Here is a 27817-nt window from a genome sequence, read left to right as displayed (position 1 = left end):
AATTATATATTTGATGGTAGAAACTTATTTTTGGAAAGTTACTCTTGAAAAGGATAAAAAAAATCCCCTAAAAATTCTTTTTTTTCAATTCTAAACAGTCAACTTCATACTCATGTATTGAGTCCGTTTAATTTGTATAAATTCCGTGTTTATATCATTATCAAAGCTCAAATCGTTTAATTGTCACCGTCATCATCAGCTTTAGAAACATCAGCTTTAAAAACATCAGCATTCATGATTTCTTCCTAATATATGTTTTTTTAAATAACTGAAACAATGAAATTTTATCAATGCCCATTCCAGTATCATGTCGAAAAATGTCAAAAACAAACGAAAGTGAGAAATCGGAGGATAAGCTCACGTTTTGCATAACGTATAAAATAAAAGGTATTTACAGGGGACTGCTTGACGAGCCATCCAGTCAAATTAAATATTTATCAACAATTATCGAAGAGGGGATTTTCGTGATTTCCATTTTTAGTCCTAACACCGTATAAGACCTTTTAAAAAAGAAAAATAAAAACGCTCATTTTAATAACATTTTGATAATGCCTATGCCAGCATCAAATAATAAAACAAGAACGTATTCAGCTGATTATGCATTTTAAAACCAACCGCAATAAATGGGTTAAAAAAAGTTAAAAAATCTACAGTTGAATCTTTTCTTCATCAGCAAAGTTTACCATTTATACTTCACTCGGAAAATGGTTGAAAATATGCATGTTTATGAAGCGTTCTTTTTTATTTGTGCTCCAAAGATATTCTTCCAAAACGTCATCAACCGCATTCAGTTCAATGTTAACGTGAAAATATTTTATCAATGCATGTGGTTATGCAATCTTTCTTACATTTACCAAATGTCTTCTTTTCTATCAAATAGCACATGGCTTGATCACGATTCTTTATTAATATTCTGGTTGACAGCGTTTTCCTATAGAAATAGCACATGGTATAATTTAATTAATATGTATAAAGACTACGATCAAAAGCAGTATTTTCCAATCAAAGTTTGTTCTTAAAAAATCAGACGTGAAACAAATTGCATGTTGAGCGTTATTGACAGGGTTTTCAATTTTTTAAACCCTATTCTATGGATCGTTGCATTTTAATTCAGTAATCAAATGTCAAACGTGGAATCTCTAGAAATTTATAAAGCATTGCAAAATTTGAGAGTTGGAAATATCTACTACAATTTACATGGAGGTAAAGTTTTGATAGAAACGTTTTGAAAAGTTTACAATAGAAAATAACACACAACAAATGCAACTGCGTATAATCTAAATCCACAATAGCAAACCTTTCAGGGTTCACCAAAAGGTCTTTAATAATTGTAAACATACTTTACGTAACTTCTGAAAGGCCCCATTAAGAAAAGTAATAAATTTTAAGTTAACAGAACATATATTTTAGAAGACGCATTAATAACCAACAATTCCAAAAATCGACCGAGAAAAGGGCGTAAATAATTCGGAATGTTAGAACTTTTTTTTGATAATATACTTTGATTGAATATGACGAAACAGTGGAGATGGGTGAATAATATAAAGTCACACAGTTTTCATTTGTTTTATAATTCATCTATTTTATCAGGAAAGCAACGATATTTTTTTTATTCTCTCTGGGAGTTCTGATTATTAATTATGAGCTTTACCACTTGCAGTCTGAGTAAATGAAACTGTTTTAAAGTTATTTAACGGTTCAATTTAATGATTTATAGAATATTTTTCAATCTTGACAGAATCTCTTAGAAGCCCAAATACAGCAAATTGGATTTTCCTCATCTGTAATTTAACTTCATTATGAAATTTCCTGTACTGACTCTACTCTTTTCACCTTCTATTGATTTCAGCAAACGCCAAACACGATAGCCTTTCATCTTAATTTGAAGTAGTTCCGATAACCCTTTATAAATGAAGACAAATTAGCTTGTATTGGCAACACATATAATGATTTTTAACGAATAGTTGTAAATAAAGCTACTTTGAAGTTTGTTATCTCTGAAATATAAAAACATGCAGAAAAATGTAATCTTGGATGTCAAACAAACTAATCCATCAGTCGATTAAATTAACTGAACGTAAAATGTTAAATCCTAGTAATACAGAAATATCACAAAAATCAAATGACACCAATTTTACTCAAACTGTGTTAAATGTATGATTTTTAGTAATCGTTTTTTTTTTCGAATCGGAGCAAGACATGCGTAACCTTCCGAAGAACCTGATGTCACTCTCCATTTTTGTTTTGGGGAGGGGGGGGGGCGTGTTCATTTTGCTACATCTTAATATTTTTTGTTTGGCGTCATGTTTCCCTTATCTTTATTTTGTATGGTGTAATTTTTTTTTAATCGGTTCGCTATATTATATATGTAGATCGTCTTTATTACATTTGTTTAAATGTTTACGTTTAAGGGATTTTTGGGATTTTGGTGTATTTTAATCATATCATTGCTAACGCTCCGGTGTATTGGTTATGCTGATATATAAACATGATTGTGCTCACTCCGCGCAAACATGAGCAACTTGCGGATGGGTGTTTGTGTATGTAGTAACTATCACAATGTGTTCATGTTTATCATGTTTAACGAGTAACTATCATGGTAGGAACACTGTTAAATTACAGCTAATCAAGTCATTAAGGCAAGGAATAAAAATCAAGCCATTTTATTGATATTGTCCTAGACAGACAACTTGTTACGGAAGGGAAGTAACACTTAAATTACACATGAACGTTTTTTGACCATTTAAATTTGAGTAAATAAAAGTACTGCCTAAATTCCTTCTAAAAAACTGATCTTACATTTTTGATATTTTGCATCATGAGGAATAAAATGGGAACATATAGTCTTGAGTAGTTTGTAGGGGAATCATTATTTTTATGGGATTTTGAATTGAGTAGAGTCATCAAGGGAACCAAGGGTATAGCGGTAATCAAAAAAATGTAATCCAGAGACAATGACCAGACATGGAAAACAGACATGCATAACAAAGAACATAAAGTAACTAAAATCATACATAAAACATAAAGTAACAAAAGCACTCCACTAAAAACTGGGAGCATGGACCAGGAGCACCGGTAGGGTAAGTGTCATCTGCTTTTATAGAAACACCCGCCGAGTTGCTCATAAAAAAGTCAAGTCAGGGATAGACGAAAGAGAAAAGGAATACTACGACACGTTGAACAAATTATTTTTATGGCGCAGATGGATACACCGTAACGATCCACGAGTTCATGATGACGGCCATAACCTTGTTTAGTGATGACTTCAATTGTGTAGCAACATAATCATGCTCCAGAAGCCTATTTGTTAGAATTCTAGCCCGATACAAAACGTCTGCGTAGTTTCGGAAAGCCCTGGCATGACGTATGGGTTGTTTTATGAACACTCCATACGCAGGTGCTGAAGGGATGTTGCCACAGATGAAATGAAAGTTGACAATTTTGAATGTAAAGTCATCACGGTTGCCGAAAAGTTCGGTCAATAGTTTTCCTTTACGATCGATTTTTAAGTGTAGGTCAAAATATGAGGCTGACTTCATAGTGTCTGAAGTATCCTCTTTTTCAAATTCTTCGAGGTAGATGCGATGTATAGGATTGTTTAAAGAGAATACGTCATCTATATACCGGAAACTGAGATTAAAGAATCTAGAGATGCTTTAAATCTAGTTTGGTATTGTATTGTATTTATTTTATTTTTTTTTTATTATTAATATGATTTTCTTTTACTTTCGGAGAGGGTATTTTGTCGTATGAAAATGTGCATTTCATCGGGTTTGAAATCTTACTCAGTTATTTATGTAAATTTCATTCTTCCTATAAAAGTAATGCAGTTCTAAGTATTCATTCAACGTCGAAATAGAGCAGCTAAGATTAATTTTCTTCTATTTTGTTTATTAGATATAAATGTTTAGGTTTGTTCATTTTACGTTGGCAATGCAGTTAATGAAATGTGAAACTTGATATCACCACAGAGGCCCAACCTTGAACAGTTTAGGGAAGTATGGACACACCTTTCAAGTTTGATTCAGTTTCTGAATTTTGATTACGATGAAATATTTAACACATAATAATAGTAAGATAAGAATTTAAGTGACCCCTTTTATGTATGGTTTCAGTAACAACTCATAAATCAATCACAGCCTTGTGTTTGTGGCACGGCATCTTTTGTTAAAATTTCAATGAGTTTCATTACTTGACACGACATGATGTAATTTTTTTCTCTGATCCCTTTTTGGCTCTTAATTTATGAACAGTTCAAGTCACAACCCCAAAATGTTTTATGTGGTATGGCACCTCGTGCTACAATTTCAAATATCTTCATTTGAACCAAAATCGAGCATGTACGAATATTGGCGCATTTTAAGAATTAAATGTAAAATACCATGATAAGTTTATAATTTAAATGATCAAATAATAATATCACACTTTTAATTACGCGTTTCAACGTATAGGAAATAATCATCCGGATTTTTTAATATCAAGATGCATACTGTCTCTTCTACCATTATGTAATTAGCAAGAAATAAACATAACCATGTCAATATAAAATTTATTAAACAATATAACAAGACATTACAAATTCGCCATTGCAATGCATCTTCTATGAAAATAATACTGATACATTCACTACGCCCCATATGCTCTCTTCTTCATTTTGTAATCACCTCGTACTTCATTCATGTTTGCAAACATACCACTAAACATTGTCCTGCATAAATGTTAACAAAAAAGACTTTCATACCCATAGAAAATTCAAACGCGTGCATGAAAAGAGATCATAATAATATATGTGTTTCTAAAATAATATTCATTCCACACTACAGAATAACCCAGCCACTCTTGAATTCGATATCACATCATCGTCATTTTCCTATAATAAATGACCAATCAGAAAGCACCTTTAGTGCTGTTAAAATGGAGATATTTGTCATATATAAGATGTTACACCATGACTTTAAAACTAGTCAACCTATGGCGGCAAATTTTTCACCCTGTTTACAATACTCCAATTTGTTACATTAAAACTCTATTAAATTCATTTACCTGTTAATTTTTATTTCAAGAAAATCTCTCATTCAGATGCATTGGTTTAGATTGAGGTAAAACATTTAATGTGTTTTTGCAACTGTAAAACCTAAAAAGTCCTGTAACATTTGAGATAACAAACTACCATATAAGGACATATAGAATGTAGAGATCGATGTCAACCTGTAAACAAAATAAAATAAATAAGTTAAAGAAATCAGTTCTATATGATAATGATCCGTGGAATGTTTTAATATTTGACAGATCCCATCTATTACAAGTTACAGTAAGCATTCACCAATTTACTCAATGAAATTCTACAACACTTTTCCCATTAAGTCAAATATAAATTCTCGAATCAAGGAATCTGTTTTACGGCAATAATATGGCACTGCCTTCCTTGCGTTCGTTTTCGCTTTGGTCCGGTCCGGTCTAATTCAAGTTTTAGAAACAACCCGGAAGTTCGAACAGTCAGCAGGAACAACATTATACGCAAATTCGGCTTTTTAGAAGATTGTACACCGTTTTATTGGATTCATTTTAGTGTTCGTCGGACAATTGAATGCATCTGAAAACTGTCTAGTATTAGCCATCATGCCTTTAATTCTGAAAGTATGAAAATAATTCACCTTAAACATAATTATTTTGAGAAATCAAAATATTTTTAAACAATCATGTCATTATCAGATTGAGTATATTCGTTAAACTCCATATGAATTCATTGAACATAGCTTGTGAGTTCCTGTTAACATCTAGATTTGAAAAAAATAAACTGTACGCTAGTTAATGCCATTTTTTTTATCTTTTGTATCTTTTAATATTTTCTACATTTCTGTAAGGAATGTTTATTCTATATACATACGAAAAATGATGTTAAAATATTCATTACCTGAATTCGTAAGGCATGGGATTTTTGCTATCTTCGTTGTTGATGTAGTATTGCTGTGTACCTTCCGGAGTTACTTTCTCACAATAAAGCTGTAACAATAAATGTGGGTTCTTTGTATTTCCTTTTTGCGTTTACTATTATGTACATTTTGAAAATTTTGTACTTTATGTACTTTTTTTAAAGTATCGAGGGTAAATAAAGCTATTATAGGATTTTTTTTTTTTGTTTTTTTTGTTTTGTTTTTTTTTTAATTTATCGATGTGTAAAATCGGACCATTCGCTCACAAAACAAATAAAAGTTCCGACTTTAGTGTACCGATTTTACACATTCTACATGAAATAAATTAATAGGTTTTTTTATTTTTAATGCGCATGCGCAAAACTTTATTTTTCAGTGAAATTTACATCCGAAATTTACATTACAAATCGCGACATTCAATCGACATCGTGACATGGTTGTCAATTTCAATATCCAAAGTATTTACGGACTGATAACTGCATTCTTTCCAAAATTGTTGTTTTGGATATACAATGCGAAAATGAACGGAATAAAGCAGATACTACCGTTTTAAGCCTGTAAACGGCTTTATCTTTTGTCGAAGCGATTATAGACATGTCTTTTACGACATGTACATGGAATTTACATTGTTGTAAACACTGTCATCGCTGAAGTCGTAAAAGGTAAACAACCAAACATAACGCGCGAAAAGGGCATATACTGATTAGATTGGGATTATACACTGACAAATGAGTATTATTAACCATCACGGGTAGAAAATATATTAATTATTTTAAGAAATAGCCTACAATGAAAATGGGTAAACATAATTCAATGTGCATGTCGTTAAGTAACAGTCATATTTCATATTAATGACTAGACTATTTTCAGTTTTTAGATGTAATCTATTTTATTCGGTTCGCTACATTTTGTATGCAGACAGTATTTGTTTCATGTGTTCACGTGTAAGCAGTTTTATGGGATTTTGACGTATTAGAATCATCCCACTGCTAATGCTTCGGTATTTTTTTGTCGATCCTAGTCTCATGAAAACCGTCTCTTTTCCATTCATTGCACTTTGATATTTATAACCGATATCACAAATGTATTATATTACCTGTGCATATGAAATGAGGAATGTCTGAGAATCCGTATAATTCACACCAGGTAAATCTGGAACCTTTTCTAGTGGAAGACTGTTCTCAAATGTCTGAAATAAAATCAAGATTCATAAATCTTATAATAACTTTAACGTGGTAAAATGCAAATTATTAATATAGTTACATAGTCAAGTCCGGGCCATACTAAAAGGGAAAGGAATTCAGCAAACAATGCACAGATGCACATATGCACATATGCATTCTTGGTTTTTTCATTAGTAAATAGCTTTTAATTCTACTTTAACAGCAAACTTACTTTAAGTGCAAGGTGGATTGATAACAGGTCTCTAAAATTACTGCTTTTGGTCAAATCTCCACGAACCTACAAATGAAGATTAACATAATACAGATACACATGACATATATACATAATCATATCGGTTATTTAGAACATTTACAAACTGGATACAAAATGGAAACCGCGGTCGCAAATAAAAAAAATCTGATAAAGAACAATAATGACGAATTTAACCTGCTACAACCAACGATTTAATTAGTTCAACTGGTTTTCATTTGTTATAGTGCGTGCATCACAGAAAATTTTAATTACTTGAAAGTTTGTACAAAGGATTTTGAGCAAATTGTGACAACAAACGCAACAAATTATAAAGTTCATTATCAAAATTTCATTCTGTGGTACGAATTCTACATATGCGTGGTATCGAAGTCCAATTCTATATTTGAAAGGTCATCTACGGCCTTTCATATATCTTTCAATGGTGATTTCTGACCAACAGTAAATAAAACACAACAGTAAATAAAACAATCATGTTATATTTGATAGACGTGACTGAATTGCATGATTTCTAAGTAGGTATGCTTGTCGTTCAATGAAGATACATAGGTAGCCTAGAGCTGATATTTTTCATCCCGGTGAAGTATTTGTCTGTGACGTACATGTATTCACCCTATCCACTTTCATTATTTCTGTCGATGGCATTGAAAAGAACTAAATCGGTATGATGCAATATTAATCATACGTGTACAATACATATTACTTATCAATGTACATAAGACAACAAGTAAGACTTGTAATAGTAGCTTATAACACACACTAATTGGTCTATATTCTATTACTGTTGTAAAGACCTCATACGTCCAGAGTTCATTTGATATTAAAACTACCATTTACCTAACACTGTATATAAGTACTTACATGAACTTTTTCACCTTTCTCATTAGTATAATGGTATGCATTGTAAAACTCTATCAAACATTGATGATGATTAGCTAGCGTGTAAAGCACTGATGTGTCTAATGTCCCACTCAGGAAATGGGAGAGAAGTGCTGCAACATATCAAAATATGACATCAACAGAAATTTTTCACGCGTATCAATATCACGATTTTAAATTTAGTAACTGAAATTGCCTTTACCTATATAAATGTGAGGTTATTCCAGTAATGATGGTTGTGTTGGATTAAACCTGTGTTTGAATATTGATAAAAGAACAGAATGTTTTTAAAGAAGATCCATACTATACTTTCTGATTAAACAAGATTTTAAAATTATCATATTGTACTTTAGATTTCAACATAGCTTTTTTTTTTAATTTGGAAACATATATCAGGGAGATAAGATAGAAGTAACTCGATTGACCGACGGATGTTGTATTGTTTTAATTCAAGTACCAGTCTTTATTAAAATCAGATTAAAATCAGGCATATGATTAATGCATGACACAAACCTACGAAATGTACTTTAAAAATTTATTTTTAATTCACAAACAGTTACAGACAATATAACTAGTCTTAGTTCGTCATAGGTTCTTGTACTTCCGGGATAAAAATTATATAGATTGTGTATGAAATTGCCACTTTGCAAGATTATAATAAAAAAATGTTCCTGACTAGGTTTGATTTCGTTGATTTGAGTAGAAGGTGAATGTACAATTTTCTCAAAAATACAGAGCTGAAGACAGAAAGAGTTATTAATTGCTACATAAAATTATAAGATACAGACCCAAAAAGTATCGTATGTTGGTTGGATTTGTTTACACCATTAATCACCTCTACCATAGGCTGTGTCTGAATCTTATATGGACTGGTACTTAAGAATTTCAACCCTTATCAAGTATTGTAGTAGTCTTATAAATATAAAGTGTTTTGCATACCATGTAGACTAAATACTTCAGCAAAGGACTGTGCCAGCATCCCTCCAATAGTACCGATTACAATAGACTCGGATGAACTGTTATAAAACACAGGCGCCAGCAAACTTAGCGATGACATTTCTGAAATAATGTTACAATGAAAATAAACCATGATAAAACAGTCACTGAAAGATATTTATTGTATGTAGAACATTCAGATTAAAATCTACCACCGATATGTACGTAATCAAACATTTATTCTAGTATATGGTCCATTTGTACATTTAGTCTCGGTGGAATCACTGAAATAAACTTCCCAGACAATGTTCGAAAACTAAATATAAAAACCCAAAGAATTCAATAATATAAACTACATAACAATGAAATTTAAACCCATTAAAACCGATAAGCAACTTACTAGGCTCCAGCATAATTTTGGAGAAAATGAATGTGTTCTTTATTTAGGTAAAGCTGTGAATGAATTCTGAATTATTTTATTCAAATAATTTAGCATGACGTTTATAATTTATAATTTTAGAAGATGTGTCAAGTTGAAAATGAACATTTTTCTACATGCCAAGGCCTACGTACATCGATTATGTAAATGAGCATAGAATAACATGTTGGCATCTGGGTATTTTCGATAAGTTTTCAGGATAACAATATCATATGAATCCAAAATAAACAGTATAGTGTATATAACACGTTATTCCTGGTAACTATAAGAAAAAAACGTTACTGTTTATAATACATGTTGGATTTCTTATCATGAATAATTTTCTGTCGACATCAAATAATTTGACTGAGTAGATTGACAATAACGACTTGTATAAAAAATTCTTGAGAAGAAATACGGTGATATTGGAAATTACAGAACTATCAATATTAATTAGTATGAACGTATTGATTTGAGTAATTCTTTCTTTGATTCGCAGGTGTGTTTCTGCTAATTACAGTAATAAAATTATTTCTAATGGTATGCCATACTAAAATGACAAAGATAAGCTAAAAAAGACTGATAATTGTTCACTAAGTACACGTTTGGTATATGAATGCCGTTCTGAAACACGGTGTATGAATATAAGGCGTCAAAAATAAAACATACAGATGATGTTGGATTATTATATATAATATAAGTCATTGGCCACGAAGTATCGGTGACTTATTGTTTTTACTCCGTTTATTATTATTATTATTATTATTATTCCGTCATCTTCCATCTTCCTATCAATGAACTTTTCCGGAAAAAATTCTCAGAAATCGTACGGCCAACTCTTACAAAACTTTGCATACATATCCGGTTCCATCTGAAATTGTACTTTAAGTTTTTAAAACTCCCGAAAAGACGGCCTTTTTAAAATGGCTGCCAAATAATGGTTAAAATATAGGCATTGTAATATATCAGAATCCTAGATGCCTAGGAACTTAATATTTGGTACTGTAATACAGCTTGTTATGTAAAAAAAGATTCTATCCAAAAATAAAAGAAATGATATGTCGCCCGTTGTCATGGCAACCAATTTTCCCGCCAAAATTTAAAAATGCTCCGATTTGGATGAAATTTGGTATTTTGGGTGAAATGACATACTGAGTTTAAATTTTGATATTTCAAGAAGATTTGAAAGTTGCCATAAACATGGCAATCCAATTTCCCCTCTAGAATTTTTTCTCTATTTTATTTTGGATAACATTTGTTTCTTAGGACCATGTGAAAGTCGCTGTTGCCATGGTGACTGATTTTCCCACCAAAACTTCAAAATGCTGAGATCACCAATAGGTATTCAACAATTGTAAAGACACCTTTTAGTAAGCTATGAAATACTCCGAAAAAAGTTATGAAATCTATGGTACTAGAACGATGATTACTCTTCAAAATTAAATTTTAAAAATGATATTACGACACAAAGACACACTAATGACAACATCTCAATGAATAGGTGGTGTATGTAATGTGTGGGGGGATTAAGTCCAAATCTATAAGTGCCAACTACATGTGTATTGAACAGTTACTAGAATTGTACATGTAATTCGAATTTCTCCAAATTGCAGAAAACAAAAATAAAATTTATATTATTTAACGAGGTTGTAATGCGAGTGTTTTTTTTTTCTTGGTTTTTGTTGTTGTTTTTTTAACATTTCCAAATTTGCATTCTGCATATGGAAACATTAAGTTGTAGTAGATGCTGGTCAAACTGAAATTTTATTTTGGACATTTAAAATGACAAAACAGCACTTAACAATACATACTTAATATAAAATGCTCGCATTTTTTCCCTTTATTCTTACCTATCTCTCTGTTCCAGGAATCGTATGATGCAACAGTCTGATCAAAAGGCGAAACGATATGAATTCCTTTCATCGCATTTTTATGATTTTCTTCTATTGTACCAACCATATTTTGCTGATAATCACCAGAAATGTAAGCATAATCATGATTGTGATTGGTATTCCAACCAAAAGAGAGATTCACACGTTGTGTGTGGGAAATAATGTCATTCCTTTGGGTCTCAGGGATCCAGTACAAGTCATGTATCGTTTGCACCAATGATTGTTTAATACTGGCAAAAAGACCTCTCGCGAGACTCTCAAGGTAGGAGCTTTGGTTCGATTTGAAAATTGACGTTAATGGGAAATGCTTAGATAAGAATGATATGCAGTAGGAACTGTCCAGCTGAATGTCACCACTCTTATAAAGACTTGTAGACTTTGCAAATTTTGGAAAGTTTCTATACACATATTTGTACAAATCTGTATTGATGAATGTATGTGTTAAAATATAATTTGTGACCAATTCTACTGTGGCCTCAGAAATCACAGATGCAATATCGGACACTACGTCTGCATGACATAGTTCCAAGTTCTCATCCACTTGCCTATCAAGGAGAATTGAGAAAAATACTTTCCAGTCTATATTGAATCCAGGATAAGTGTTTTGTAACGTGGATAAACTCATCCTGTTTTTACAATAGGAAATTTCTTCAGAGTAGTTCACTCCACCATCAGAGTACCAAACCTAAATGATCAGGAAAAAAAAACACATTTCAAAACATAATCACTGAGTTTACATGTAGTTTTAAGTTTTATATTGTTACACGTAACTATAGGTATATAGTTAAATTGCTTGATCATTTACACAGTTTTGTTTTGGTATAATCTTGTTCTTTTATCTACACAATATATTGTTCATGTTTTGGTGAGATTACTTTTATTTGATTTTTATTACCTCTAATGTAAGTGAAATGTCTTTATAATTACTTACCATTTTGTGTTAGAAGAATTACAATATACAATGATTTCCAAGCACTTGCATATCCATGCATATTCGTGTATGTTAAAGATATATTAGTCATGCATTCCAACCTTACCCTATTTAGTGACATTTCAAATTCAAACACATCTATAGTGGAGTGGATCAAGCCATTAACCTCGGGGTAGGATGTACCATTACCAAACATCGACTGTAAGGACTCTTTGAGGTAGCTTTCGTATGCCATTAGCACCTAAATATAAAATATTGATATCAATTTTCAGGTAATTGCTTATCATTTCAGATTTTGTAATAGTAGAAGAATTAGTTTTTAACATTTTGACATCTTGTAGTCGATGACAACTTGCATGTTAATTGTGAACAAAAATCTTTGACTTTATGAATCTCACAAAGTTTCTTTCTTTTTCACCTACATGTAGAAGCTTTTAACGGGTTTTTCACAACGAAGGAACAGAATCCCCTCGGGTACATCCGTGGATACAGCCTGATACTGGTACCCGTCTTCATCTCACTTTTGTTGACAAAATGATAATGTGCCAGCAGTAACTCATTGGACAATATGTTAATTACATGCTTACAGTGCTTCCTATCAAATGTACATAATGATGCATGCTTAATCTCACTTTAAGGGCTCAAGTTAAGTTTCTATTGATCTATTTTGGTGTACTGTTGACACAGACTTTGTACCGATACATTGTAACATTAAGTCTGAATACTGTCATCGTTGTTTTATCTATACCTGATTTAATCAGAACAATTTTCATGTATATCATCAGTAAAATATTAAAACCATCATACATTGTTCTGACAAATCAAAATATTTTATAATCCCAATTATATACTGTATTTCGATCCTTAGCTGTTTAATCTCCTAGTATGGCCGTATGTTATAAATCACATTTTCTTCACATGGTACATTACACATCTATTTACCTTTTGCTTCTTGAGAAATGATAAATGGTAACAGAAAAGCGGAATATTTGATTGCGTCTAGTGTGTACAAGTTACTCGTTTGATATAGACTGTTCTAGCTGTAAACTCAGGCGAGTGGTTTGAGCCAATAAATAAAACGAAGAATGTTTTCGTAGAGATTAATAAGAACTTTTTAACCTGTATGCCTAGGTCAATTTCAATGTCGTGTGTTCATACTGATCAATACAAATTAAACTGGCGATGTTTGTTTTACATGTATAAATCCATTCAATAGATACATGTATATAAATGCACTTCGTTGTCAGACATATGATAAAATTGGACGTGAAATAAAAGGAATCAACATGTTTTTTTATCAAGTATATAGATCAGCTGTAACCAGTTCAACTTTGCAGCCCACTAATTTACCCAGAAGTTACAACAGTTCCTACATTTATGTACTTCTAATTCCCCAGTTTATATTGCGTGCATAGCCTTGTCGAATATGTACTTCGGTGCAGGAAACTAAGCCAAACCTGAATTTAGACGTAGAATGTGTATAACTAACCTGATCTGGAGGGTATCTGAAGTTAAAGTCTGCTGGCATCAGATGACGAAAACTCGGAATCTCAATTCCATGGCCATATAACTCCTTTATAAAGTCGTTTGAATATCTATTTGTTATCTGAAAAAGATATGAAATATGTCGAAGATAATATTAAAAGATTTTAAAAGTCGTTTTTTTTAATGACTTGTTTGCTTTATTACAATGTATTTGGGCTTACCATATTTTTTCCTTGTTAGCATATATGAAATGAAGATATCATTTTATGATTTAACTGGTCTAAATGAGTGATATGTTGACTTTTGCTTTATTTTTATCACACTTTTATCTTGATCAATCCATCCAATTTGTCATACAAGTGTTGTTTTTAGAAAAACTGTGAGCAATACTCACTTACTTTTTACCACCCAATCCCCTCTTAGATAACATCCACCTTTTGATCCCCATTTTGATTTGGATCAAAATCTTGAAGAAGAAGTACACAATGGAACACGAATAAAGATATTTTGTGAAAATTTCATTTAATTCCATTTAGTGGTATAAGTGGAGCCATTTCACGGATGAGAGATAGGTCCCCCATATCCCATATTCACAAATTACAAGGTCCATGGTCTGCCATGTGAAACCTAAAATTGATTCTGGTCAAAATCTAAAATAGGAGGCGCAAATACCAAACATGTAATAAAGGTTATATTAAAGTTTCATTTAATTCCATTCAGTGGTATAATACGAGAAGTAAAAGATAAAGGATGGGTCCCAAATATCTCCATATTCACTAGTGACTACGTCCATGCTTTGTTTTATGAAACCCCCAACTGATTCGGATCAAAAGTGAAGATTGGGAACATGTAATAAAGATTCTGTGAAAAGTTCATGTAATGCCTTTCAATGATATAGGAGGAGTAACGGATAAGAGATGCCCCCCCTATGTAACGAAGGAAAGACGAAGTACTGACGGAAGGAACGAATGACGGACGGAAACCCAAATCACTATAAATCCCCAATTTACATAATGAAGTCGAACTACATGTACATGGTAAAAGGTTGTAAAACTCTTATACATTTGAACGAACACGTACAGATAATGTTTCAACTTCACTTTGTGCAGTCTGATAAAAAAATAAAATAGCCTATAGCAAATTTACCTATTGGTTATGCATGGAAAGTATACAACTGGGAAATCTCCTGATTGACCCGAACATATTTACATGTACACAAGTAATACAGCGGATATTGGAAGCATGTCAAAGTAACGCACAACACCGTTCATGTGTGCACAAAGTTCTTTTCATCTGATTTATAACTGAACTTAATTTCCTCTTTCAATTTTCATGCGCTCTGAACTAAATTGTCACACTTAAGAAATTAAATTCCCTCATAATGGTTCTATTCATTATCATCCTTAATATATAAATCTACAGCGGCGACTGATTGTGATCTTGAGTTAAATGTGCGTGTACTTCTTGGTTCATTTTTCTCATTATTTGTCATGCTTCATTTACAAAAAAAAGACATCAAACACAGAAAATCTTGAAATCAATTTGCAATTCATTTTGACCCGATGTTAAATTATACAAATGTAAATCGTCACCTAATCGATGGTTTTATTAAATGGAATCTCAATTTATCACGGCATCAATTTGCATGCACTTAAAACTCACACTTAATTGGATAAATAAAACATTATCAATTGTATATCTGGGAAACCCGTTCTTAACTTCTCAATCTACAATTGAGATGGGTTAACCACGAGCCTTTAAAATTATTTCCTTTTTATATAGTCATAGACTTCTATGACTATAGCTTACATTACAATTAAATGTAAGTAACAAGGAATACAAGTGACCGTCTCGAAACGAAATCTTTGAAGATTTCAATGTGTTACTTATAACATGTATTGCTATACAAAATGTAAGATGTACAAAACTAGGCCACAAAGTCTACACTTGATCCAAACAGATTGTAAATTCAATTAATGTTCAATGAGACATTCGTATGTAAATCTGTACAACATTTTAACAACTGAGGTGCATAATTGTAATTATTGCTGATTCTAAATCTAGTGTATTTGTTAATGGTCGACTTACTGTATGCTATCTCCGGTATGGTTCGACTAATGCTCATATACATATCAGTGTTATTAATAAAAAAAAGGGGGGGAGCGAAGGGCTTCCGATATCAATAATTCAAAAGATATTCCATACATAAATATCAAATGTCGTGCTCGATATGCACTTCCGCCTATGTTTTATTTGAATCTTTTTTTTGCTTGGAAAAGAACAGAGCAGAGCATAGGATTGTTTACCGTAGACAAATACAATTAGGTTTCGTTTATTAATGTTAACGGTAATAAATATGTATGTCTAGAGTTTATGAATAATATTAATTCTAACGAAGAAGCCACGTTAGAAGAGGAATTTCTGTGCTGTTTAGTTTAAAAATATTTCATAACGGTCCGGAAGTATTAAAGTTACATGTAAGGTGAAATAGAAATACTAGAAATGCTAACTCTGATCGTAAGCAATCACGTGATTTCATCATTATAACAACTAGAATCCTTAATATTGTCGCGTACAATTAATACACGGTTTCCTCACGATTTTTTTAGCATTCGAGGATTTAGTTGTACAAACGGACTTACAGTAATGAATATCGGTACAATATTTTCCGCATATTTGACTTCTTGTAAATAACAAATCCTGAGAAAATAACCTATAAAACTGGAAGTATTAAAGCAGCAGATCAGTCTGGCGTTTTGGTTAACGATCTTTATGCAAGAAGCAAATTAAATATTATTACAGCAGGACAAAAAGATCTTTTAATTCCCAGTCTCTATTTTCAAATCATTCTGAACTGTTGTTGTGTTAAGCAAAATATAAATCGATTTCTTTATTAAATGGAATCTCAATTTATCACAACATCAATTTGCTTGCACTTAAAATTCCTTTTTAATTGAATAAATAAAACATTAACAGGAATATCATCTCCGGAAGGATGTCATGTAAAAAAATGACCTAACAGTAATTTCCATTTATTGACTGCTCAATTCAGAATACGAAACAAAAATCAATTTTGTTGATGTTTTTTTGAAATTCGTTTTAAACTGCTTATCTCCAAATGTCATCGTCTTATGCATTGTAACATATTTGATTAAATCGAGACTATTTAATGAAAATTAACTGCATAGAGTTTATACAATCGTTATCTTTTGTAACTTATTATTTGATTACTGCGTCACTAGACATGCCAGAGAGTTTTATAATTCGCTGACCGACGTCCGGAACATTCTTCATTGTTGTTTCCCGTTCCTTTTTTCGCATTGATTTACATTTGTAAACTTTCTTATAAGCGCCGATAAGACCTTGCCGTTTAGTGCGAATCAAACTTCATGTTGAATGCAAGACGCTGCCATCGTGTGTATGACCTTTTGGGAGGGTGCCTCATTGATTTTGGACATAACGCTCTGTATATTTTTTTATTCTATTGTGATTCAAATAGTGAAGAAACAAAGTCGCTGACTCACCGTAATTTCGCCGTTTTTCTTGACAATTACTGTAAAGAAAGGCGTCGCACCATATTTCTTCATCACAGTGGCCAGAAGTCTTGTAATATAATTTTTGGTGTCGTTTTTCATGTTTATTCCATTATTGGACTTCAAGCTGACAAGTAGATTCCTCACTGGAAAAGAACAACGAGAAAACAACTATAAACACAATTTGTGAGGGTGATTTGTGTGAATTATTTAAGCAAAATCTGACTGTTCTGTTGCGTAGATATTCGTTATGCCTGACAATACTTCTACAGTATAGCAATTACTGGTATTTGTCCGTGGTGAAAAATAGGCAAAATAGGGAAATTTGTTAAATAGGAATAAATATATTCTTTATGATATTTCTTCTTTTGTCGATAAATAAGACTGGACAAATTGAAAGTTGATGTATTATGTCAGAAAAGGATAACAAATAGTTTACTTGCCCCTTTTCATGGAATAAATATCGGATTCTCATTGACATTGAAATTCAAAGAGAACCCCGGGTTAATGTTTCTGTCAAAGAGAAAAATGGTCTTTCTCAGCCGTGTTTGGCAAGATTAATAACCAATGACATTTATCCCGACAGTGTCTCTAATGAGATAATACAAAGACAAAGAATTGTGGTAATTCTACAATAAATTTAAGGCTTTTTTCCTTGGTAATAGATTAGGTTTCTACACATAAAAATCTGATAAATTTGATTATGTGCAATAAAGCGAAATCGTCCATTGTAGGTGTTCTATATGTTATCGATGTTAATATCTTGTAACGACTACCTATTGTATGCCAAATCAGTGAATCAGTATCATATATATATATCTATTTTGGGAAAAAGTAATCAAGGGAACCATGATTCTAGCGGAAATCAAAAGAATGTAATCCAGGGACAAAGACCAGACATGGAAAACAGATAAACACGACAAAGAACATAAAGTAACTAAAATAATACATACAAAGTAACAAAAGTAAATGAACAACTCTGACTCCACTAAAAACTGGGAGCATGGACCAGGTGCACCGGTAGAGAAAGAGTTTTGTGTGTATGTTTTTTTGTGTTTGTTTGTGTGTGTATGTGTGTGTGTTATTTTTGATGTGTTTGTTCTTGTTTTGACTTGTTTGCAATGATTCACGAATCTGCATCTATAATTTATTACGACGCCTTTACATAGTCACTTAGAGAACATACTTGTATAATTCATGACTAAGATGTAAACATTAGACTTACTTTTTTCTCTAACAGCCAAGAGATTCTCCTTCTTGTTATTACAATCTCTATAGAAAGTCTTCACTGTTCTTTTCTCCACCGGGTCTGATGCCAGTACTGGTGCTGACAATGAATCTACATTTAAAAACAAATTTAAAATTGATTAGTTGAATTTGATTCTTTGATTAGTTGCATTGATGTTGGTGTTATGGTACCGAAAATAGAATCGTAAAGATTTCAATAAAAAAAGCTTGTTATGTCTACAGATATGCCTGAATAAGAGCAATTTCGAGTAGAAAACATTGGCATGTTCCTGTCAAAAACATAACCTGTCCCAAGAAGAGCTCATTGTTGAAAAAAACCGTAGGAAGGGTAGGGAGGGGTATATTCGGCATACATGTACTTATGGACAAACTTGAACAATGAGCATATGAACTAAGCACAACGTGCTAGTCAAAACCTAAGCTGTGGTCGGATACATGTATATGCAAACAACTGTTAAAAAGTGTGAAAGTTGCTTAGGCATCATTTTACTAGCATTAGTTGGGTTGTACCTGTTTATAATAAAATTAAAATTTTAGCAAAACTGTCTGTTCCCAAGAATCAAATCATTGGAGACAAATAAATGCAAAAAAAAACCTTCACACTATCTGCTGCATTAGGTGAACTAAAGTCCTAATTACTTGCCATGGAATCTTAAATCTGCAACAATGGCTTTCGTACTTTTTTTAAAAAAATTATATCATTTCTTTGCTTACCTTCTAACTGTGTCTTGTACTTTTCCCTCAGGACATCTGGGACCTCCAAGATCCTCTGGCTACCCCATGACAGATGCGGCTGGTTGCTAAAACCACCACATGCATATTCATAGAAATCCTGAAACAAAATATTCAGGATGAGCCTGACCTTAAACTGATTTTTATGTTTACTGTAGTGATTCGTTGACAAAATTATAATGTATTCAGTATAAAAACGACCATACGCATATAATTTTACAATGAAACACATGAACAATACATTCCATCATATTTACTTTAAATACATGGTGTTGGATTTGAAAGAATACGATGGCAATAGTTATCATTAAAGTTCAGTATGTACATAACATGTTCTGTACCTTAATAACTACAAAAAAAGAAAAGGAACAATATTTTCAAACATCGATTTTATTCCAAAATAAATGAGAGATACCACGCATTTCTATTTTTAAAGTAACAGCTTCAGTATTTATAAAAAATACTACAAACTTGTTTATTTATTATGGGATATATTGGCATTTGCTTGATCGCCACAGGGTTATGTTTGGTTTAACAAAGTGAATGCCAACTGTTCTCTTCTGTACATTAACTTAACACATCGGTAACACATAATCCACTATGATCCGGTTGTGTATTCCATCTCTATTACCAACACCTAATGATTCAGTACAATTAATTTATCTCAAATCCTCCAAGTGCCATTCAAGATGCCATACTATAGAAAATCCCATTAGAGAACGTTAACTGAAGCAGAAATATAGAAAATTGCGACAACAATGAAGAGAATGCTGGTTTCAGATTTCAAAATTAAGAGCAAGGTTCGATTTGTTTACATAAAAGATGAAGTTTAATTACATCTCCCTTCCCACGGGACTGATGGATTAACTCGAATTAGACAGAGCAATGCTAGAATAAGACCAGAATTTAAGGGTTATAGAATGAGAACGACATTGAGATCCAGTCAGTAAACATGTATGTTTGCATGAAATATTTATAAAATGCCTATCATTTCATTGTCTCGAGATCAAGTAATTTGCATGCACTATGCTAAGCAAATGTATGTACATGAATAAGGACAAAATCCTTGCAAGACCTGCATGTACACCAGATTTCTTTATAACGGTACATTGAAATCATAGGAAGTCCCAGCAATTTAAATGTGTTTCCCCGTAAAACGCTTTTGGTGGTCTTTATCTAACAATAAAAATTACACTGACTATCAATATGGTAATTACTTTATTACAATATGTAAAAAAATAAATGATTGCTACGTGTACATATATTTATATGTTAATGCAAGAAGTGTGTTCATTTAATGATCTCTTAAAATCGATGTAAATTAACCATCACTTTTTTAAATATGTTAATATTTTTTTTATTTACATATGACGAGTGTTAAAGATCCCTTTTGAAAACATCACATTGCCAACTGTACTAAGACGTACCTCGCATGGATTTATATTTGTATTCATCCTCGATAGCATTGAAGCTGCTTGGTGGACGCATTCTGTTGTCTCACAAATCTGTAACAAAATAGTAATCAATCACATTACCAGTAGCTGTCGCCCTAATACAATTACGAGCCGATTTGCCCCTGGAAATTACTCAAATTATTCTTTGTAAGGAACCCAAGAAAAGTTAATTGGAGGGAGGTATACTGTTGTTTGACATAAATTGCCGCAATAGAGACAACAGGGGTAAAAAAAACTAATTTTCGAAAACACAGGATTTTTTGTAGCTAGGTGGTAATTTGCTGTGGCCCATTGAGTAGGTTTTAAAGGTCTCAGTAAAAAAAAATTGATTATGCCAAAAAAAAATACTAATAGAGGGCTTTGAAAGATTACACATACATAAAAGTAGAATTCGAATGTACCAGGTCAATATGCTATTAACGATGCAACATCTACAAAATGAATTAGTTCAGAAAATATATCAACTTAAACTATGCATGGTAATCTTGTAATGACCTGTCCTCCAGGGACTTTTATAACATACATGTAGTTATGATCTCAGAGAACATATTTGTAGTAGACTTGTCTTAACAGTGTTCAGACAGATTTTAATGTATTTGAGTTCGATCGTTTCATTTGAATCGTGTTTCACTATTTGAAATACGAATGCTTCAGCGACCTTCTTCGCTTGAGGTTAGATATAAAGTATTCATCTTCACCTCTTTGATGTTCCAATGAATTATCAATAAAGTTGTGGAATAAAAGAACAGTTATTCATAATTGATACAAAAAAAATCAAAGTGATGATTTACAAGCAATGCTCCATTAACCACTTTTCTTTCGAAGAACCTGTTTATGACAAGATTATTAAACTCATTCATCCATTGTACCTTGTTTTAATTCTGCTGTTTACATGTATCAAGAAATGTAATGTTTACAAGGGCTTTCAAACAAAAAAAACAAAAAACAAAAAACAAAAAACAAAAAAAAAAAACGCCAAAACTGAAGAAAATGTAAAGATGAAAGAAACTCACTTCAGTTATGATAAGTTTCAACTTAAGTTGCTTTTAGTTTCATTCAATTACATTCTAAATCAGACTTCGAGACTTTTTAAAAAAAAATACATTAGAAGAAAACATGGCATTTATTTAAAAAATTAATAATAATGATTTGATAGCAATCATTGCATGCGGTACGTTTTGTTCATGTTGAAAAAAACTATGGACAGATTATTTTGGCATTAACTGTCTTACTGAAAAATGCATACGCAAAATAAATCATTGACCGGAGTTACAGACAAAAACTTTGATTGTTCATTTAAAACCTGTACGTATCATGTCTTTCAATTATTTTCTGACATCAACAGTTATACAGATCAAAGGAAGATGACAATGACAACTTGACATTACAAAAAACAATATTGGAGAACAATGTCTTAATGTGTCAACATTGACTTTTTTATACCACGTTATTGCTTATAGTACATAATATATGTTTTATTTACATTTTTATGGAAGAATGAACGGTATATAGGGTGCTTTGTAGGATTCTCATGTACAAATGGCCAATGAATTGAGTGGCTTTTTATTGTAAGGTCCCGAGATTTAGATGTCATATGTCAATATATAGTTCATTCGAATTTCAATGCGACTAACTATGAAGCTGCTGTATGTTGAAATAATTTAGAAAGAGGTCTCGATTGTTTTAATTATATTATCCACCCATCTCTTACATATACTGCATCCATCAGAGAAGTAAAGTTTAAATTATGTCCATGTGCTTATGCAGTGATGTAGGGCTACATGTAAAACTGTGTAATACATAAATGTAAACGTATATAACTAATGACAAAGGAATTCACGCTAAACCTCAATGTCGAACGTCACAAGTAGGAATATAGTTTTCGACAAGGAGTAAATTAAGAATTTTCAAGGGTACAGAAAAATAATAATCTATTCAAAGCTTGATTTATTGAATAACATAAATATACAAAGTGTAAAAACCAAGCTATAACATAGCATGACTGTAACCCATATCTCAAATACACAAAATGCTACTTAATTTTTTCCGATGTGGGATTCAATTTCTGTTAAAAAATAATTACTCTGTATCCGAAATAAACATGCTTTACTATGTACAAAATGCTATTCGATACCAATTAATCTTTGATCTTAATGGCGTTCAATTTCTTGTTTTTAGCGGAAGAGAAAAGCGGAATTCCCGCAGGTCCATTCCGACATTGTGCGATGAAATTATAGTTCGACTATTAATTATACATTGTTGCAAGATATCATTGAGTATTTATTTAGACAGTTTGACAAAAAAGTGGTAGACAAAAGCCTCATTGGTTAAGTATTACATTACATAACCTGACAGTTCAATTTGTCACAAATTTGTCTTTTTACACATTTTAAATGTTCGATCTGTCAATCAGAATATAGAAGTCTTACATCTCATTAATGTGTACTGCTTGTGAGATTGTTTGTCTTAGGGGTAAAATATAATCTGTATACATGTTTGGCCTATGGATATTAATGGACAAATGTATTAGTACTGTAAACTCTTTTATTTATAAGACTTCGCAAATACCAAGAGTATTTTCAGTATAGACTGGTACGAAAAACTTATGTTAAATGTCCATGTACATGTACGAAATAAATGTTCAGTTAACAACGTGCCCCATGTATAATTATTTTAAGTAGACTGCACTTCTATAAGTAAAAAGTTCCACAAATCTCCCAGTTGAAAAAAAGTTCGAATTGCATGTGCATTGAATACGTGTATGGTATACAGTAAAATTACTGTATAAAAGAATATTGCTTTGTGTTTGTAAAGATTATCATTACATGTTGGACAGAGTTGATCATGATGCCTTAATCTAAAAAGGAACTTTTTAATTGTATCATTTAGAGGTTAGAATAAATAAATTTTAACAATGAACATAATTAGCGAATACGAGCGACAAAACACATTTGTCCATTTTGTCCATTGGCATAGTGTAAAATGGAAATGAAATAATTCCACCCGAACTTAAGTGTGAATAGTATCTGTCACATCCAACAAATCAGCCCTAATTACAAGGTACTGATAACAATTACACTCCTCTATCCTAATAATCTCTGGTGTTGCATTATTAACTGAGAAAATTGGCATGGAATGGGCACTTAATTGACACTACTGACACCGGTATGCCCGTCAATTCGTCATCCGTTTCTCGCCAACATCACGAGATTATAGTTAACAGTCGAGATTATCTTTCTATCAGCTTAAAAGTTTGATTATTATGAATTGGACGTAATGAAGCGAAATATTAAATGGCAATTTAGATATTTAACGGTATTAAGTACATTTTAATCAGTCACTTCTTTAAATAACTGTCTGCGTGAAAAAAAATTCCTGGTGAGGTGAACAGTTACGTTTCAAACATATTTATGTACTTTAAAAAGGTGTATTAAATTTTCTCTTCACCGACAGTTTCTATCCTTTCTAATGGTTGTTTATGTGTTGATTTTAAACTGTTTGTAAATCACACCTACATGTATAAAGTTATAAATGCAGTTAACTTAAACACACTTTACACAAATTTGTTACAAAACGGATACATGTATTCATGTACGTGGATGAGAAATTAAAACGATGAAGTACACCCGTAGTTTATGTATGCATGTATAGAAGACAATTTGTGTCGTATAAAATCTTCCTGGTTAAAAATTATCTTTTTTTTTCTTACTCTACTTCATTTTAGTATGGAGTTCAGTGTAGGTTGTACAAAGATTTCAAAATAATTCTTTCTTGTTCCCTATTTTATAAGGCGATATTACTTATTTTTTTCCACTCGTTCCCATCGATTTGTCTACAAATTTGAATGTTGATTTGGTGTATTCAAATGGAAGATATGAAGTATGAACTCCACTTATTGAATAAACAGTGCAAACAAAATACCGAATTTCGTTAAATATTGCGAGATAAATTAAATATTCAAGCTTATAACAAATATCATATTTCTCCGCTAAAAGCAATACACGAAGTGAATGCAAACATTACAAATTCTATAAGAGACTTATTCAACTTTTCAATTAGTTTTTTAAATATATATGAATAAATTTAACATGTCAAAGGGCCGTTTGTGTGACTAACTTCGACTTTCTTAATAAACTTATTACTTATAATTTTGCAGAATTATAGTCTTATTTTTGAAACCAATAAGAGTTAATTTTAGATACATGTACATGCGATAATTTAATCTTTTTTAATCATTTTCCTCGTGTCCTTAAACAAAACAAACACAAACCAGGAGGTCGGAACTGAGCTTGTAACTATTTCAAGACAAAAACAAGAACACATCCCCTCTTCTACCCCCAGGAAAACCATGTTCTTTCACAAAATAGTCCTTAGTGCTAAAAAGACCAAACCATATTACCATAATTGATGTTTAAAAATGATGAACATATAAATGACAAACACTGGTCGTATTTAGGGAAGGAAACTGAAATCTGCTGGATATTTCCTTACCTGTCGTCTGCTGGCAGGGGTCGTCGGAACCGTCGTTACTGTCTCTGTAAGTAACTGAGCCCTGTCCGACGTCGTCTTGTTCGACAGTGAAGATTTCAATAAATTATAGTCTTTGTATGTAATTGCTAAAAGTGTTGCTAAAGTAACAATAACTATAATAACTATTATATTCCACAGGCAACAACATTTTCTTCGCATTGAATTCTTATGTCCCCAGTTAGAGCTGGATTCGAACGAAATAGAACGGAACCTGCCGTTTCCGTTTGTTTTAACATTGCAGTTTTTATCCTGCAATGAAATATACTCGGGATCACGGAACACAATTTGTCCATCTTCCAAACCAGAATTACTTGCATCATCATTATCTAATGTGTAAACCACATTCTCTGTACCCGGGGAAGCTATCGGCATGTTTACCACCTCTACATATCACAATGTCATTCTGTCAACTGAATGATGATCGAATATTACCGTAATACCTATACATAGTTGTCCAGCCATGAAGTTAGAACTACACCTGAATGTCTTGATAAAATTATCCTCAGTATTATAAAGATACGACAATAATCTATTAAACAGATATCGAGTTCCGGGTCACGGTGCATCCATACACGGTGAATCTAGTGCCTATTAAATGGCAGGACGCCTTGGAATCAATCTATTGAATTAAATCTCACACCAAAGACTATGATATGACACATTACACATTAAATCAGGAGATACCTATTTATTTGCTTAATTAAATGTAAAAAAAATAATACGTCTTACGTGTAAAGAATTTCAATTCATTTACGTACTCCATTTATAAAAATATCCATGTTTGAAATGATCAAATGTTCCGGTTGACCGGAGACGTAAACAAGTTTATTTTTACCAATAATAACAGTGTTTTCCTCCAAAACACTACTATTATGCTGAGAATTCTCACTCTGCCTTTTTAAATTTCGTTAAATCAATCCCTCCGTTTGAGAACTCTTTACTTATCCAAATTCTTTGATAACTTAAAAAGTCATTAGCATTGATTGGCTTGTTAGCAGGTGATATTAACATGCCCAATGTGAAACTTGACTGAAAAATCCGTTAGAGATAAATTCTATTGCGTATTGATAAACACAACACTAATTACAGCGCGAACAGAGGAAAACTCTGCTTCGTATTATTTGTCCTATTGATATAAAAGGTGAATACCAATTAAAGTAGCTTGTTAAAGCCCGGCTTTTGCATCTGCTTCCGCGTTGATTGGGCTAAGTTTAATCAATGAAACAGACTCCCAATAAAGATATTCTACCAATGGTTTTTGTTTTCTCAGACTGTATGCATTTAGAATTCCAATGTGTAATAAAAAATCGGTTTAGGCAGTTGTTTTTACATTGTTTCCTATATCTGTAGGAAAACAGAAAGATTTTATTTTTTAATCCGTATTATGTTTTAAAGTAGAAATCAATGAAAATTCCTTCCAGAATTCAACGGTCAGGAAATTCATTGTAATTATAGTAAAACGTTAGTTCATTGTCTGAAAGTTATGAAAAAAAAGTGAACAGAGCTGCTGTGTCGTATTGTTGATAAAGTATGCAGGCACTACAAAAAAGAATCAACGTAAAAATTGCATACAAGCAAGTCAACATTCAAAGTTCTAATTGAAAAAAAAGTTTGTCAATGAGACGTTGTTACTGAAGTTATTTTGCTAAGATAGACTGTAACGTTACATCACGGGGGGTGGGGGGGGGAGGGTTATAACGGCATGCAGAATCTGCCTAAGAAGAACTCATATTATTTAAACTGATATGTAACACAGTACAGTCAGTGATATATATCAATTCAACATTGTTTTGATTGAAGCTACATGTACATATAGATGGAAAAATAATTAAATACTGAAATATAAGCAAACGTTTGATCATCGCCTGTGTTTTATCATCGGGGTGTATGATATACGGAGTATATGGATACTCATGTCTGTATTATATCCACTAGATATTATTTAAATTTAAATTATTATGTCATAATATTTCAAATGTGTAAAATAATGCTGCATCATGTCAATTTCAAACTTTAAAAGGTACTACAGATTTTAAATACCAATATAACACATGTTTCTAAAGAATGTGTGTGTGTAGTGTGCGTTGTCACCCTTCTGTAGGACACGTGTTTACATTTCAGAAGAAAATTGAGAAACTGTACAGACACTTGTCTCTAATTGGTTTTCTGTATTATTTCTATGGATTAAACTTGACTCTTTCTCCCAATAAAACAAGAAAGTGCAAATATGATAAATGGAAAATGAAATAAAAACTAAAACTTCATTTAATATATGCAAATATAAATCTATACTATTAAATTAAGAGAGTCAAAAAATGGGTCCACTATTATTTAATCATTGTCGTCTATGGGGATTTTTTTTTGCAAGAAAGGGGGAGGGATGTCAAACCGGATCGCTCGGCCATTCCTGAC

The 27817-nt window shown here is 32.0% G+C and overlaps 1 protein-coding gene across 1 annotated transcript; it reads right to left on the bottom strand.

Moving 5' to 3' along the window:
• Positions 1 to 4535: 4535 nt before the first annotated feature.
• Positions 4536 to 25939, bottom strand: LOC148619425 (endothelin-converting enzyme 2-like). The gene is made up of 14 exons (XM_088579299.1): positions 25367 to 25939; positions 20849 to 20926; positions 19404 to 19521; positions 18667 to 18780; positions 17433 to 17587; positions 13913 to 14029; positions 12530 to 12664; positions 11451 to 12177; positions 9186 to 9305; positions 8229 to 8359; positions 7329 to 7394; positions 7030 to 7122; positions 5915 to 6003; positions 4536 to 5631 (listed from the first exon to the last, which is right to left on the bottom strand). Exons 1-14 carry the CDS (start codon positions 25775 to 25777, stop codon positions 5532 to 5534), a joined length of 2454 nt encoding a protein of 817 aa, XP_088435425.1. The 5' UTR covers positions 25778 to 25939; the 3' UTR covers positions 4536 to 5531.
• Between the last annotated feature and the right edge of the window lie 1878 nt (positions 25940 to 27817).

Source organism: Perna viridis, chromosome 4 (assembly GCF_037379345.1).
Source record: "Perna viridis isolate PV_CMFRI_1.1 ecotype Kerala chromosome 4, ASM3737934v1, whole genome shotgun sequence".
Taxonomy (NCBI): domain Eukaryota; kingdom Metazoa; phylum Mollusca; class Bivalvia; order Mytilida; family Mytilidae; genus Perna; species Perna viridis.
Note: the sequence above shows the minus strand (reverse complement) of the source record. Positions and strands in the feature narration are given on the sequence as shown.

What these genes read in the sequence shown, in the direction of transcription:
- LOC148619425 (XM_088579299.1), bottom strand. Translation starts at nt 25,777, where the DNA reads ATGCCGATAGCTTCCCCGGGTACAGAGAATGTGGTTTACACATTAGAT. An exon ending in TCAGATACCCTCCAGATCAG is followed by an intron (nt 12,665 to 13,912) that starts GTTAGTTATACA and finishes TTTTATATTTAG; the next exon opens with GTGCTAATGGCATACGAAAG. An exon ending in TCCTCATTTCATATGCACAG is followed by an intron (nt 6,004 to 7,029) that starts GTAATATAATAC and finishes TTATTGTTACAG; the next exon opens with CTTTATTGTGAGAAAGTAAC.